Source organism: Toxorhynchites rutilus, chromosome 1 (assembly GCF_029784135.1).
Source record: "Toxorhynchites rutilus septentrionalis strain SRP chromosome 1, ASM2978413v1, whole genome shotgun sequence".
Lineage (NCBI taxonomy): Eukaryota > Metazoa > Arthropoda > Insecta > Diptera > Culicidae > Toxorhynchites > Toxorhynchites rutilus.
Genome location: NC_073744.1, coordinates 150,040,740 through 150,054,951, shown reverse-complemented (window position 1 = coordinate 150,054,951; position 14,212 = coordinate 150,040,740). Strand labels below are relative to the sequence as shown.

Genomic DNA, 14,212 nt, shown 5'->3' with positions numbered 1-14,212 from the left:
CGCTAGTCAACGCTGGTCAATTCATTTTCTAGTCAAGTCATTTTTTTGTTGGCGGTGACAGCCGAAGCAGCTCTAGTCGAAGCGGAGCTACTGGGAGTGGAGTCGGTCTTCATTTTTCACCGTCGAAGATTTCGGGCCCTGGCTCTAAATATACAGTGGAACCTCGTTTATCCGCGATAGCGAGTTCCATAAACCTTCCCGGAATTTGTTTGGGAGTGATAGCCTCATGTACTTTTGTTTTGGCCATGGCTTTCACATTATCTGACTATCGGTGTATACGCACTTCTAGATGGATAGTTTATTGATGTCTGTATTGATAAAACCTGGTTTTCATACTGAAATACAGTGGAACCCCGATTATCCGCGGAATAGTCGAGCTAGCTCACCGCGGATCACGAAAATCGCGGATAACACAACAAGTGACTAAAAATGAGGTGCACACACAAAAAAAAACAGATATTTCAGTATGAAAACAATGTTTTATCAATACAGGAATCATTGAACTATCCATCTGTAAGGTCATGCATACCAGTAGTCAAATAATGTGAAAGTCATGACCAAAACAGAAGAACAAAAACCTACCACTCATTATCAAATTTAGGGTAAGTTCATAGAATTACTATGGAACTCGCTTTCGCGGATAAACCGCACCGCGGATCATCCGTTCGCGGATAATGGAGGTTCTACTGTACCTCCTTTTCGTGTTTGAAACTTATTTTTAGTCCTTCATTGCATTATCCGCGATTTTCGTCATTCGCGGTGAGCTAGCCAGATTATTCCGCGGATAATCGGGGTTCTACTGTACCGACAAAAATTAGACATATGAAAAACGAAATTTAATTAAATATTAGTACTAATTTTATTAAATATTAGTATGAATATTAGTACTTTTCGAGAATTCGAGAAATTTTCCACGCTACATGTGGAAAAAGCAACACATACGAATGCATTTAAATAAAAATTAGAGCAAAACTGGCCTCCAAGGTAATATTTTTTTTTCAAAATTTTGAAATGCCTGAAAATATATTTAATTTTTTTTTGTACCGCGAAAACCACTCTTAAAATTCTGTAAAAAATCACATATATCTAAAATAGACGTAGGAATAAATTTGAATACAAACTAGAGAAGTACTGAATCTCAAAATAAAAAAATTAATTTAATTTAAAAATCAAATAATTTTCTTTTAATTTTTTTAGTATTTGATTTTTTGATGAATAAAAATGTTTGAAAATATTGATCGATACACCATTGTAATATGTACCCTCAGTATTTTTTTTTCAAATTTCTGTCACAAAGCTATTGAGAATGGCGTGAAAAAAACGATTTTTCAGTATAGATCCTACGGTGTATCAAATAGAAAAATAACTACTGCCAACATGTTTTATTTAGTACGCTATACAATGATTTCACCAGCTGTATGGGTGATTTTTTCAAATTTTTCAAAATTTCAATATTTTTTTCAGAACTTCCATTTTTGATGAAATTTTTTTTGATAATTTTTCTTGACACACCGTAGTGAGAAGCACATTCAGTATTTTGTTCAAATTTTTATCACGAAATTTTTGAGGATGGCTTGAAATAAACGAAAAAGTACGTTTTTCACTATAGATCCTATGTTAAACCACATAGGGGGTCAAAAAAAAACACCAAAAATTCTCATTTTTTATCCTATACAATATTTGCCATACAGCTGGAGAGGTTTTTATATAAGTTAAAGACCCGATCTGGGCTTTCGGACTTAAAGAGTACTCTACTCTACGACATTAGGACTAAGACTAATTTATTTACAGAGTTTTTACAAATAAGAAGCTTTTGTATGTTTTGCCACGCCAACGTGTTTATCTCCGTCTCCCGCGTTGTTCATCACTTATGATTTCGCTTTCCTACGTCGCTTGTGTTCTCATCGCTATTTGTTTAGGATTCTTCATTTCTGCCTGCGTCGTTGGTATCCTTAACAGCCAGTTGCACAGATGTTTCCTTAACTTCTCCCTTCTCCGTTCCGTTTCAGTAAGGTTTTGACTGCGTTTTCATCATTGTTATTTAACTGCGAAGTGTTATGCCTCTTTAATACAAACAAGTTCAAGGCGGACTCAATATAAATCCATGGCAGAATGGTCACTGTCCGGTACAATCATCAGCTCGTGTAGAGTTGTCCTGAGCGGTACAATCATCGGCTCTAGTTGATGAGTTAGGGGAACACTCGTTCTTGGTGAAATCTTCAAGACGGTTCTTATCGGATATGCGGCGATACTCCTTACTGGGAAAATACGTCCGGTTTTGTTGATGATGGCGATGGTGGCGGGCATTTAGAATTGTTAGAATTTTATTATTGCTGTAAGTTTTATTATTGCTGTAAGATGATTGTTGTCTAGATTTCCTGATATTTCTTTATTGCCTGATACTATAAAGTATAATAGCACTCTTCTACTTCTATGGTTTGGCATCAAGCCGACAAATGAGTTGTGAATATTTTTGTAGTTAAATTCAATTGATTCAATCATTTCGGTAAAATTTTCATAAATCTTTGGGTCTTTAGTCCGTTTGGTGTGATTTTTATTGCATAAAATGTGGGTTCATAGTTTTTGAAGTCCTTATGTTGGTCAATTCTGTTCCTTCAAGCAAATGCTTTCAACTAGATTGTGGTTGAGAAACACTTTTATAGTGATATTCATGTTTTGACGCTGTTTGTTGTGGTGAACTTTTTTTACCATATCTTCGAACAAGTTATTGTTGTATCGATATTTGAGTGAGTTCGACAAGCATGAAGGACTTTCTCCAACGTCTTCAATGCCATATGACGCCTCTAGACATACCAAATCTGTGGAAGAGAGTAACGTGTTATTAAATTGTGAACATGATATTAGAAACATTTCCTTAGGTGTCAAATTTCCAAACTTGTGCCTACTAGAAAGAAAAATTCTGTTGCACGCTGTGCGAAACCTCTCGATAATTTTATTTATTTCATGTTTGCTTCGAGTGGTACACAAAGATATGAATGTATTCGAATGTTGGATTTTTTGCTAGGAAAATGAAGCCTTTTCAAACAAGTTTCATAATTTTCTATTATTCCTCTATCTAGTTTGATTTGTACATCTGTTAGACTTTCCGATAAACCATCGGTTACTACAATTGTTTCATTCTGGTCAATATAACGGTTTTCAGTTCCATTTGTCATTCTCATATTGACGTTATCGATTTGGAAATTTATTTCGGCACAGCCGATATTTTTCTTCATCATAGGAATTCTTAAATTCCCTATCAATAGCTTATTGGATGTGATATTGATTATAGCACCTAGTGATCTTAATGATTCATATCCTATTATCCTAATTTCGATTTTGCTCTGAAAAATGATAGTTATGTTTGAGGCCAGATGAAATATATTCGTGGTTACTTTTGACTTGGTTTTCATCATGAAATAGATTGCTATCGTTAGGCACGGTATTAGTTGATTGAACATAATATTTGGAATGCTGTTCATAATTTGTTTTAGGGCGGGGTTTTTTATTGAAGAACCTCAAAGGGTTTGGTTGATTGGATTCATTAAATGAACGTGAAATTGGTTTGTAATTTGTTCTGACTGAATTTGTGAGACGCTTTTGAAAATGTGATTGTGATGTTCGCATAGTATCGTTTTCCACAATATTGGTTAATCTTTGAGAGAATTTGCCGCGCCGTCTTTCTAAAGCGCTGTGTTGATCTAGAGCATTTTGATAGGCTTTCAAAAGACTATCTGGTTTGTAAATACGAGTTAATGACGATAAGTTCGCATGTAAGCCATCTAGGAAAGCATTTGTAATCATGCAATCGTATGTTTTGGTAAGAACCTCAGCGCATACTTTTGTCTCTTCGTTCAACAAAATTTTTGCCCTTATATCAGCTAATAAGCCTCGGCACTCCTCATAATATGATTTTAAATCTTTTGATCCTTGTTTCAAGTAAGGTATACTTGAACAAAGTGTGGAAAGATCTCTTTTGTCACCAAAAGAATCTTGCAAAGCAGATTTAATTGCCGACCAGTCTAATTTTGTATGACTATTTACAAGAGCGTCATTAGTTTTATCTATAATTTTGTCTCTGATGATGCATATGCTGTTTTCAAGCAAAAGGATTATTTCCTTTATTTGTTTTTGGATTGATTCCGCCATTTTGCGAGTAATCATCCGTTTATTAAGCTAGTTCTATTTGTATAAAAAAAAGCATAAAACTTTAAAACTGAATACGAAATAAATGCGTTAAATTGGAGCACTTTTTTTATTCGTCTTAGTAAAAATATTATTGAGATATTACTCACGTATGGTTCCCTCCGGCGAAGGCGAAAGATGTGTTTTCCTCACTAGTTTTAATACGACACTCGTTTAACACGTTTAACGTCTAACACGCACCACAGTTTTATCAGTCCATATAATTTAATCGGTATTCTCCCGATTAAAAAAAACTTAAAACAGTCCATATAGCTCAATCGGTATTCCCCCGATTAATAAAAAAAACACTTAAAAACACATAACCGTTTCGCGGCCGGAACTAACGACTGCGCCAGTTAAAGACCCGATCTGGGCTTTCGGATTTAAAGAGTACTCTACTCTACGACATTAGGACTAAGACTAATTTATTTATAGAGTTTTTACAAACAAGAAGCTTTTGTATCTTTTGCCACGCCAACGTGTTTATCTCCGTCTCCCGCGTTGTTCATCACTTATGATTTCGCTTTCCTACGTCGCTTGTGTTCTCATCGCTATTTGTTTAGGATTCCTCATTTCTGCCTGCGTCGTTGGTATCCTTATCGCTGCTGCTTAGATTGTTGTTGGCTATCTGCAATCTTTGGCCTATCTCATGATCCTTGTCATGAATGCGTTGAGAGCATGCATCTTCTAATGTTCTCATTATTTGTTAACAGCCAGTTACACAGATGTTTCCTTAACTTGTACATGATGTTTTTATCCCGCGCCACAATATTTTTTTTTCTAAGCGGCTGTCTCTGTTGCAGTTGTTTGCTGCGACGATTTATTCCGGTCACAGATTCTGCGTACTAGGATCCCCCAAATATGGAGAGCGAGCCGACCAGTCCAATAAGTCAAGGTTTTGGTCCTTAATCCATTGCTTAATTTTTTTGCTGGTATGAGTAACGACATTATCTTGCTGGAATGTGAATTTTCAGGACCATCCAACATTTTTTTCGTCACTGAAGATAACCTAGCAAAGTTAAAAGTTAAAGTCTTACATTGAAGAAATTTTCGTTATGGTAATTCGTTAATGTATTCGTTTGAAAACATTATTTGTCATAACATAAGGTAAATAATGTTGTTTGTCCGATTTAGGATGTTTTTAGTTTGTTTAGTTTGTTTTTAGTGAATGCAAATCGATTTTTCTTCTGTGGTATCCTATCCCACAGTTGTTACTTATTCTTCGATTTATCCGTGTACACCGACCGTCTCACGATCTCCCATAGGTTCTCTATGAGGTTCAGATCCGGTGACTGCACGGACCATTCCATGACGTCGACTTTGTTATGCTGGAACCATCTTCTGACGGTCTTGGGGGTGTGCTTTGGATCGTTATCCTACATGAACTGCCATTTCAGGGGCATCTCCCACTCGGTGTGTGGCAGCATAGCATCCCTTAGGATTTGGACGTAGAGGTACTGATCCATGATCTTATCCACTCAGTATAGGGGGCCAACACAGCACCAGGAAAAGTACCCCCAAACCATAACGTCCATCCTCCATGCTTGAATGTCTTCGTGATATACTGTGGCATGTAAGCGCAGCCTGTTGGACAGCGGACCAATGTTTTTCCGTCCGAGTCGATGAGGTTTACCTTCCCGATTCCCAGTTCATCCTGGATCTTTTCCGAGGCCTTGAAGGGATCTTTCTCGGAGGCCCGCTTCATGGCATGGTCATTCTTCGCGGTCATTTTCATTGGTCTTGGAGGGTATTAAACACGAAGGGTGTATCGTCCAAAGTACTCTGCGATTTCGCGTTGGCTGCTGCCTGTCTTGGACAACTAGAATTCGAGAATTAAAACCTTACATACTTCTTATTTACATGATAAATACTTACCTGGATCCGAAAAACACAAAATACCACAAAGAAACAATCACTTTTCTTCAAAAATCGGTAGAAACAACACTCGAAACAGCAGAAACAGTTCCTCGTTCCGCATTTTGTCGCGTCATTTTAGTTGTTAAGTATGCTTAAAACACATTTTTCAATGAATGACTATTGTTTGAATTGCAGCTGTGATAAATTTATTCGAACAATGCAAATAAATTATTATAAATGGATTGGAGCACTGAATTAGATTATTTTTTCTCAAAGTTTTGTCACCTTCTATTTGCTTGAACAGTGGTCTTAATGTTTTGTTCGTCACTGTATATGAACAGTTTTTTTTAACTAATGCTTCTTTGAATCTCTGACCATTTAGGAATGGAATCTAAGCTTTAAACCTACAACGACCAAGCACATTAGTGGTGATTAGACTGTGTCAGAACCAACAATTGAATCGTTTGTTCGAGAAACCCCATAAACACCATTTTTATTAAAATTGACTTTTTGGCAGATTTTGAGTCCTCAAAGGTATCTACATCGACTATCAAAATTTCATAAAAAGTTAGTTCTACGAACCTCCTTAAATTGAAGTCGCAAATTTTCGTTTGTTTGAGAAACCCCACAGGTCCATGGTTGTAAAGCACAAAGAAAACTAAACTGAGTGGCTGGCAAAGCCCCATAGTACTTATTAAGTACTTTTCATATATTAGGTAACGCAAAAAGTATTTTAAAATATCTTCTATCTTCCTTCTATCTAGCGTATTTTTATATGCCTTATGCATTAAGAGTAAAACAAACAATACTAATCCAACGAGGGGTTCCCTCCTTCACTGCTGACTATCACTTATAAACAGCCCCATCATTACTTGGTATGAACATTATGAACATTTAAAGTACATAAAATGGAATTGAATTACTTTAAAGCATTATATTTCAAGCTTAAAGTTTTATATTGCTGGAAAAGTGGTTTCACATATTATATTTTGGGTGTAATTACCAAACCTGATACCAACAAACAGGAGGGCCAGGTAAAAAAATTGAGAAAAACAATTTTCAGTCGTTTTCTCGCATTTGCGTCAAGTGGACTGATGGGGTTTCTCAAACATACGATTCAATTACTTATTCCAGTAAGGGTACCAAATCACAAAAATGTCACGTTTTTATGAAATAGTTTCAAAGTTAATAACTTTTTTTTGCTGCTAACAAATCGAACTGGATACTCTCTTAGCATTGTTCGATATGTTATACATTACGATTTCTGCCCTTACTGAGGAGAGAGGAGATATTGAATATTAAGCCCATCCGTTTATAACTTATTGGGTATAAATAAATAATTCGCGGTTTCTAATACTCAGTCTCGCTCCAGCTAGCGAGCGGTCAGCGGTCTCACCAAATTCTAATGTCACACACAACGCTTTTGCCCGATCCAAACTTAAAAAGCGAAATCGTTCCACGCGCTCAATCAGTCTCAGATGCGTAAATGTATAATGTGTAAATGTACTACACATTGGGTTCCCTTGGATAAGCAGCAACCCAATATAAAAAGTTTTGCTTGTTTAAAACCACCTCAGGTTGAAGCGATCTTCATCATAATTTATTTATGTGTGAAGTGGTCTGGAGCATTTCTTCACAAAGCGTTTTGCCATTGACATGATTACGTCCATTTAATTCTTGAGTTAATATGATTTTATAAAGATGGAACTCAAAGCGTAACAACAACATATTTGTGCACAGTCCATCTCAATGACTGCTCAATTGAAACTATTACTCGTTCCACATTTCCAGGTGTTCTTCAACTCCTATGGCATTCAATTGTGCCAGCAGAATTGTGCATTCTGTAGCAATCACAAAGTTTAAACCCGTTTTCATTGTTTTAAGAATCGGCCACTGGTTCTGATCGGGGCTTATCTCAGTTTTGACTGAAGCTGCTTGGATTGGCAATCACTGATTGTTTTCATATAAGACAGGTATGACGAAACCCTGATGTTCACTCGACCATACTGTCAGAGTGATTGAAAAATAAATCTCAAGGCGGCATGGCACCGGCTTTTCTATCCCCATCCAGTCGAAGTGGTAAACAAGCGAATTGAAAAAAAAATGATTCCATAGTCCTGCGTCAACAACGCGGTCTTTTCATGGATACAACCCTCAATATTTTTTAAGAAAATTTTACACCACACTAGTCAAGAATATTTCTTCCCTTTTATGCTGAGGAATTCTCATAAAATCATTCAAATTAGCAGCAATTTTAATAACAGATACATCACCTCTTTCAACAAGGCGAATAAATGTTCGAAATGTCACTAACCAATCTCTGATGAGAAGCAATTTATGACATGGGATTCCAAATAAATCGTAGTACAATAAGGCATTAGCACAAACATTGTTTCTTTATACTTTAAATATGGTACAAATTGATGAAAAAAACGGGACAATCCAAAATGGTCCAAAAAACGGTACTGCCCCGTTCAAAACGGTACATTCGGTAATTCTAGTCTGGACTCACCACTACTCGCACTAGCTCAACCCGAAAACGATCTCGAGAATCTAGTAAAGTGGTGATTCCAACTTAAATCGAGTTCAATTACCGATCGGTGAAAAATGCGTTGAATTGTTCTTTTAATTGAAAATTTATGCGTATCTTAGAAAAGATGTCATACACGGCGGTGTGATTTGGACCGAACATCGAAAGACCAATGAAATCGGTCTTACAAGCCCCCAAAATCGATAGGGGCATTGTATTTCAAATTTGGTTTTCCAACTTTCTCATTGATTTTATAAACGTTTTTCTGCAATCCAAAAGACAGCAAACAGATAAATATTCATTTAACATTAAATCATTTTTATTCATACAGTCATCCCATGCCAAACCGATAAAAAAAAATAAATAAATAAAAAGCATATTTTGAGATGATAGAAGTATTGGGCTAAAATTAGGATACCGTCGATGGGGGTGAAAATGGGTCAAAAAAGGAAGTTTTCGAACTTTTTGGTTGAATAAATATCGTAAAATAGAGTAAAACACTTTTCTAATTACCTAGAAATGTTCTCTAATGATGAACACTCGTAAGTTTTCAAGGAATTGTTGAATAATATTACTTTTTCACTGAACTACGATAAAATGAAGGTTGATCCAATCTCACCCCTTAGAGGGGGTTACGATGGGTCAAAGTAGTGTATATTCCTTTTTATTAAGAATTGTGTTTAGAAATCAATTTCTCAATAATTTCAAGATAATTGAACAACATGTAAGTGTCTTGAATGATTTTTGAGTTACGTTAATAATGTCAATCCACCTAGGAGTGCGATTGGAATGTTTATATACAGCCACTCCATGTCAAACCGATATCGTGGTTCTCAGATTTTCGTGAAAAGCGGTAGTTTTGTTTTTTATCGTAAAACATTAGACCCGTATTTTTTTATCATAAGGGTGACCATTCCCATTTTATGGTTGCCCAAAACATTTTTTTTCCGAAAACGACTTTTTTAAATTCATTTACCTACCATTTACCTATGACCTACATATCAAATTAAATAGGTAACCATTTCCATTGTAGGGTGGTCCGAAAAATAATTTTTTTTCTTATTTTTTCCAAAAACTACTTTTTTTAAAAACTCATAACTTTTGAACTACTGAACTACGATTCAGTTGATCGACATATCAAATTAAATCCAATTAGCTAGTCTCTTTTCGAAAAATATTATACTTGCACCAATTTTCATGAAAATCTGACAATAACTATATCGGTTTGGCATGGATAATAACTATTTGTACTACAGTTGAGTATTATGCATTGGAAGTTGTGAAAATATGTCTCCTATTAAACGGTTCACAGCTTTCATAAATATTCGCAATATTTGTCAAGGTATTACTAATAGTAACTTTCTCCATTTTTGACCCAATTTCACCCCCATAACCCATCTTCACCCCCATCGACGGTACGTGAAAGATTACTAGCACTTTATACATATAACATGTCTGAAACGGTCTTATTCACATTCATCACTCTTTACAAGCCACATCCAAATTCCATTGAAATCCATCTATTGAAGCTTGTCATCAATTGATATTATCAACTTTGAAGTATCTATTCAACAAATGATATGAGACGTTTTATTATTCGTAAGTCTCGATTCAACAAGACTCCTTGCTTTGTACGATTGGAAGCTATTGTACGTTACATCACCGTTGATTGCACTTCGTGTCAACTTCAACACATTTAATAGAAACAGTGATTAAATGTAGGTATGAGTTTCTCTTCGCGAAGTGCTTCATTGTTGTAATTTCGTTTGCGTTGGCTGATGTTTGTTACAGTTGTAAATTGTGATCCATACAAATTTGAATTGACTCGTCACTAAGGGTGGGGGTACAATGCTCCTACAGAAGAAGCGGGGGCGGGGGGCTGCTACGTCACTTCCCGTCGGCGGAGTGGCACTGACAGACAACCTACGATGAGATAATTGCAATTTAACGAGGACCAGCCGAGCAGCACACACCCACACTCACAACTGTAAATTTCGTTTCGATTCCAGATTGTATGCACGTGACATCCGAGGAGGGGGAGTTTTACTTCAAGAAGACAGCCCCGATTGTTTCAACCCCCAAGCATGGCCGGCTGATCGATGTGATGAGTGTGGCGCCATCGATGGAGGTATGTGGACTGTATTTCGTCACCGATCCGGACAAAATCGTTGAGGTTTCCGTCAAATATATGGATGTGAACTGTGAAACGGGTGGGCTGATGTCTTTCGTTGACGGATGGGAGCTGAATGGGATGTATTTTCCAACCGAGCATGATCACGCCAAAAGTTTGGACCAACGAACCGAGGAGTTCTGCAACGACCCGAAGATGTACCCCTTCAAACCGGTTCGGAAAGCGTTCCGTTCGAGCCAAAATGCCGCGCTGGTACAGTATCGGATACCAATCAGTGGTTCGTTCGTAGTGTCGGTACGATATCTTCACAACCCAGATCGTAAGGAGAAACTATAAAGTATTTTAGGTTGTGGTTTTGTTCAACGCTGTTTTCCCGTTTTCACAGCATGTAACATCATGGCTGAAGGCGTTGCTCCATTCTACACGCTGAATAATCATGGCATGCATCGGAACTGCACGTTGACGGCGGTCTTCCCGGCCGTCGTGTCAATCGTTGGCATAGACGTTGGAGGACTTAAGGACGGTGTGAATTATGATGTAAGCTAACGATGATTATAAATATGGTTCAGGGATTCTTCTAAACAAGATTTTTTCTTATTTCAGTGCGATCGACCAGATGTTGTAGACAGACTGGATATTGGAGGATCCTCCGGGCTCGATTCTGCCGACATGGACAAATCAAGCTCGGTTTGTGGCAAAAGTTTGGAACTTGGTCCCGAGCAGACCATCATGTGCGGTACCACCACGGCACGATTGATTTCCAGCGGTCGATACGTCAACCAGGCAATGATAACGGTACGCGTTGCGGATGAGAATGACATTCCGATGGCAACGGTTCTCTGTGACATGAGAAGGAAAAAGAAGTAAACAGTAACAGCACGTGCACTGATGAGGAAATTGAACCTGCTCAGCTGCTCAAAATAATATGCAAATCAAAAACCAAATGTAAAATATTGTATCTGCTAGTTTAGAAATAAACGTCTCTCAATACATTCTTGCTTCACCGGGTGGCAATTCAGAGGCTTGATCCAAAAAGCTCCATTCTTTACATTCTGTGGGGAATCATTGTTTCTACATTCATCTCATGTGTAATGAATGAACAAATGCAGCTCGCTATACACAGAAGAAGCACACATGCGACATCGTAGACATATTTATTTATTATTATTATTATTATTTATTATTATTTTTTATTTGATCCATCTGACTTACAGTCTACATGAATATGAAATTATAATTAAATGTAAATAAATAGTCGAAAACATAAAACATCAAGTTGTCAAGTTGAAACGTTTCAAACGGTACTTAAATTCATCCACGGAACAACAGAAATCAAACAAATGAAACACATAATTAAATTCACGACACATCGATACAATCGGTTCATTTCTTCCGTACTCGGTTCGTCTGAATTCTAGTCGCAGAAATTCCCTTGATCGTAGGACCACAGTCGGTGCGTTTAAATTAAACTGTTCGAGAATGTGGGAGGAGTCCGTATGTCCCAGTAGTACTTTGGCGACAAATAAAGCTTTTGCCGAGCTACGTCTTTGATGCAGAGTTTCTATCCCAAGCAGACGGCAACGGTCCTTATACGGTGGTAGGTCAGCCGAGTTAGTCCATGGTAGAAATCTCAATGCAAATTTAATGAATCGAGATTGAACAGCTTCAATTCTTTTTATCCACACGTCCGCATATGGACTCCATACCACTGAAGCCGTCTCCAGGACAGATCGAACAAGGGCGTAGTAAAGAGATCGGAGACAGTAAGGATCCCGAAAGTTGTTTGTAGCTCTCATTATGAAACCTAAGTTCCTGTTCGCCTTATTAATTATGTTAGAGTAATGATCTCTGAATGTGAGCTGTGAATCGAGATGAACTCCAAGGTCCTTTACAACGCTGGCTCTCTCGATCTGGCATCCACCAGTGTCGTAAACCCAGTGAATTGGAGATTTTTTTCGTGTGAAGGTGATGACAAAACATTTCTGTACGCTGATGGTCAGACGATTACAACAACACCAGCTTTCAAATTGATTAATAAGTCGCTGCAGTTCCTTACAATCCTCGGTGGATCTAACTGTTAAGTAGAGCTTGAGATCATCCGCATACAGAATTCGACAACCTGGTGGGATGAGCAAGCACACATCATTGAAAAATATCGAAAACAATAACGGTCCCAGGTTGCTTCCTTGTGGAACTCCAGAACAATTCGTAAATGTATAGGACTGCGATGATCCGAGCTTCACGGTGAGTGGCCTGTTGACTAAGTAGGGACTCAGCCATCCACTGAAGTGTGAACAAGCACCTAATCGCTTCAGCTTAGCAATCAGCAATTGATGATCCACACGGTCAAAGGCAGCCTTCAGGTCAGTGTAAACAGTGTCGATTTGTGCACCATTCTCAATTGCCCTGACGCAATACGATGAAAAATCCATCAGATTCGTGTTAATCGACCTTCCTTTGAAGAAACCATGTTGATCAGGCGAGATGTATGATTTGACGGCATTGAAAAGCACGCCACCAACAAGTATCTCGAATAGCTTAGACCCAGCGCATAGAGAGGTTATGCCACGATACGTAGACACGTCACGTTTATCACCTTTTTTATGGATAGGAAACATCACTGATGCTTTCCATTTCTCCGGAAACTCTGATAGTGACTTGTTGATGATGATTGACAACGGAGCAGCAATAGCCTCAGCACACTTTTTAAAAACGATCGGTGGAATTCCATCAGGTCCAACGGCCGAGGAAGATTTCAATCTGCGAATCGCGTCAAGAACGCTTTGCTCAGTAAATGTGAAATTTCCCATCTCAATTACGTTTCTGGGTACATTTTCTAGTGCCAGGCCCATGACTTGATCCGTGATGAAATTCGCTTTAAACACGCTGGAGAAATGCTTAGCGAACAGATCGCAAATTCCCATACGAGACTCAGCTACTCTATCATCAAGAAACATAGATTTTGGAAGACCGCTCGTTTTGCGTTTTTCATTCATAAAAGCCCAAAAACTTTTAGGGTTACGTTTGAGATCATTCTCTTTGCGTTTTACGTACCTTGAGTAGAGTAGCCGGTTTTGAGTGCGGTATCTTCGACTGGCAGCATTAAACTGTTGTTTTTCTATTGGATTCCGGTGAATAGTATATCTTCTCAGAGCAGCCGCTCTCTGGCGTTTCAGTTCGCACAGCTGGTGATTCGACCATGGGGGTTTACTTCGGTGGCGCCTAGGGGGCACAAAGCGGCGAAATAATTGTACAAGCGTGTTGGTGAATATGGAGACAGCCACGTCAATATTGTTATCAAGAAGCTGGATCCAATCGCAGCTAGCAATAGCTCGACTAATTTCATCGAAATTTGCTTTGTGAAAGTCCAATCTCACATCATCTATGGAATCATCGTAACTCATAGGCTCTGGGAAATGCATTCTAGCGACAACAGCAGGATGAAACACGTCAGCTTCAATGAGAGGTTCGGGAGCCTCTGTCACAGTGCATTTGGAGACAGCCTCTGC

General features: G+C 38.0%; 1 protein-coding gene across 2 annotated transcripts in view; it reads left to right on the top strand.

The window, feature by feature from the left end:
• LOC129775607 (corticotropin-releasing factor-binding protein) overlaps positions 1 to 11,739 on the top strand; it is a 56,101-nt gene extending 44,362 nt beyond the window's left edge. For both annotated transcript variants that reach the window (XM_055780565.1, XM_055780555.1), the window contains exons 4-6: positions 10,582 to 11,022; positions 11,089 to 11,240; positions 11,307 to 11,739. In XM_055780565.1, the coding sequence (XP_055636540.1) occupies positions 10,582 to 11,022; positions 11,089 to 11,240; positions 11,307 to 11,570 (857 nt within the window). In that variant the 3' untranslated portion in view covers positions 11,571 to 11,739. The remainder of the gene's footprint in view (positions 1 to 10,581; positions 11,023 to 11,088; positions 11,241 to 11,306) is intronic.
• Positions 11,740 to 14,212: the final 2,473 nt, after the last annotated feature.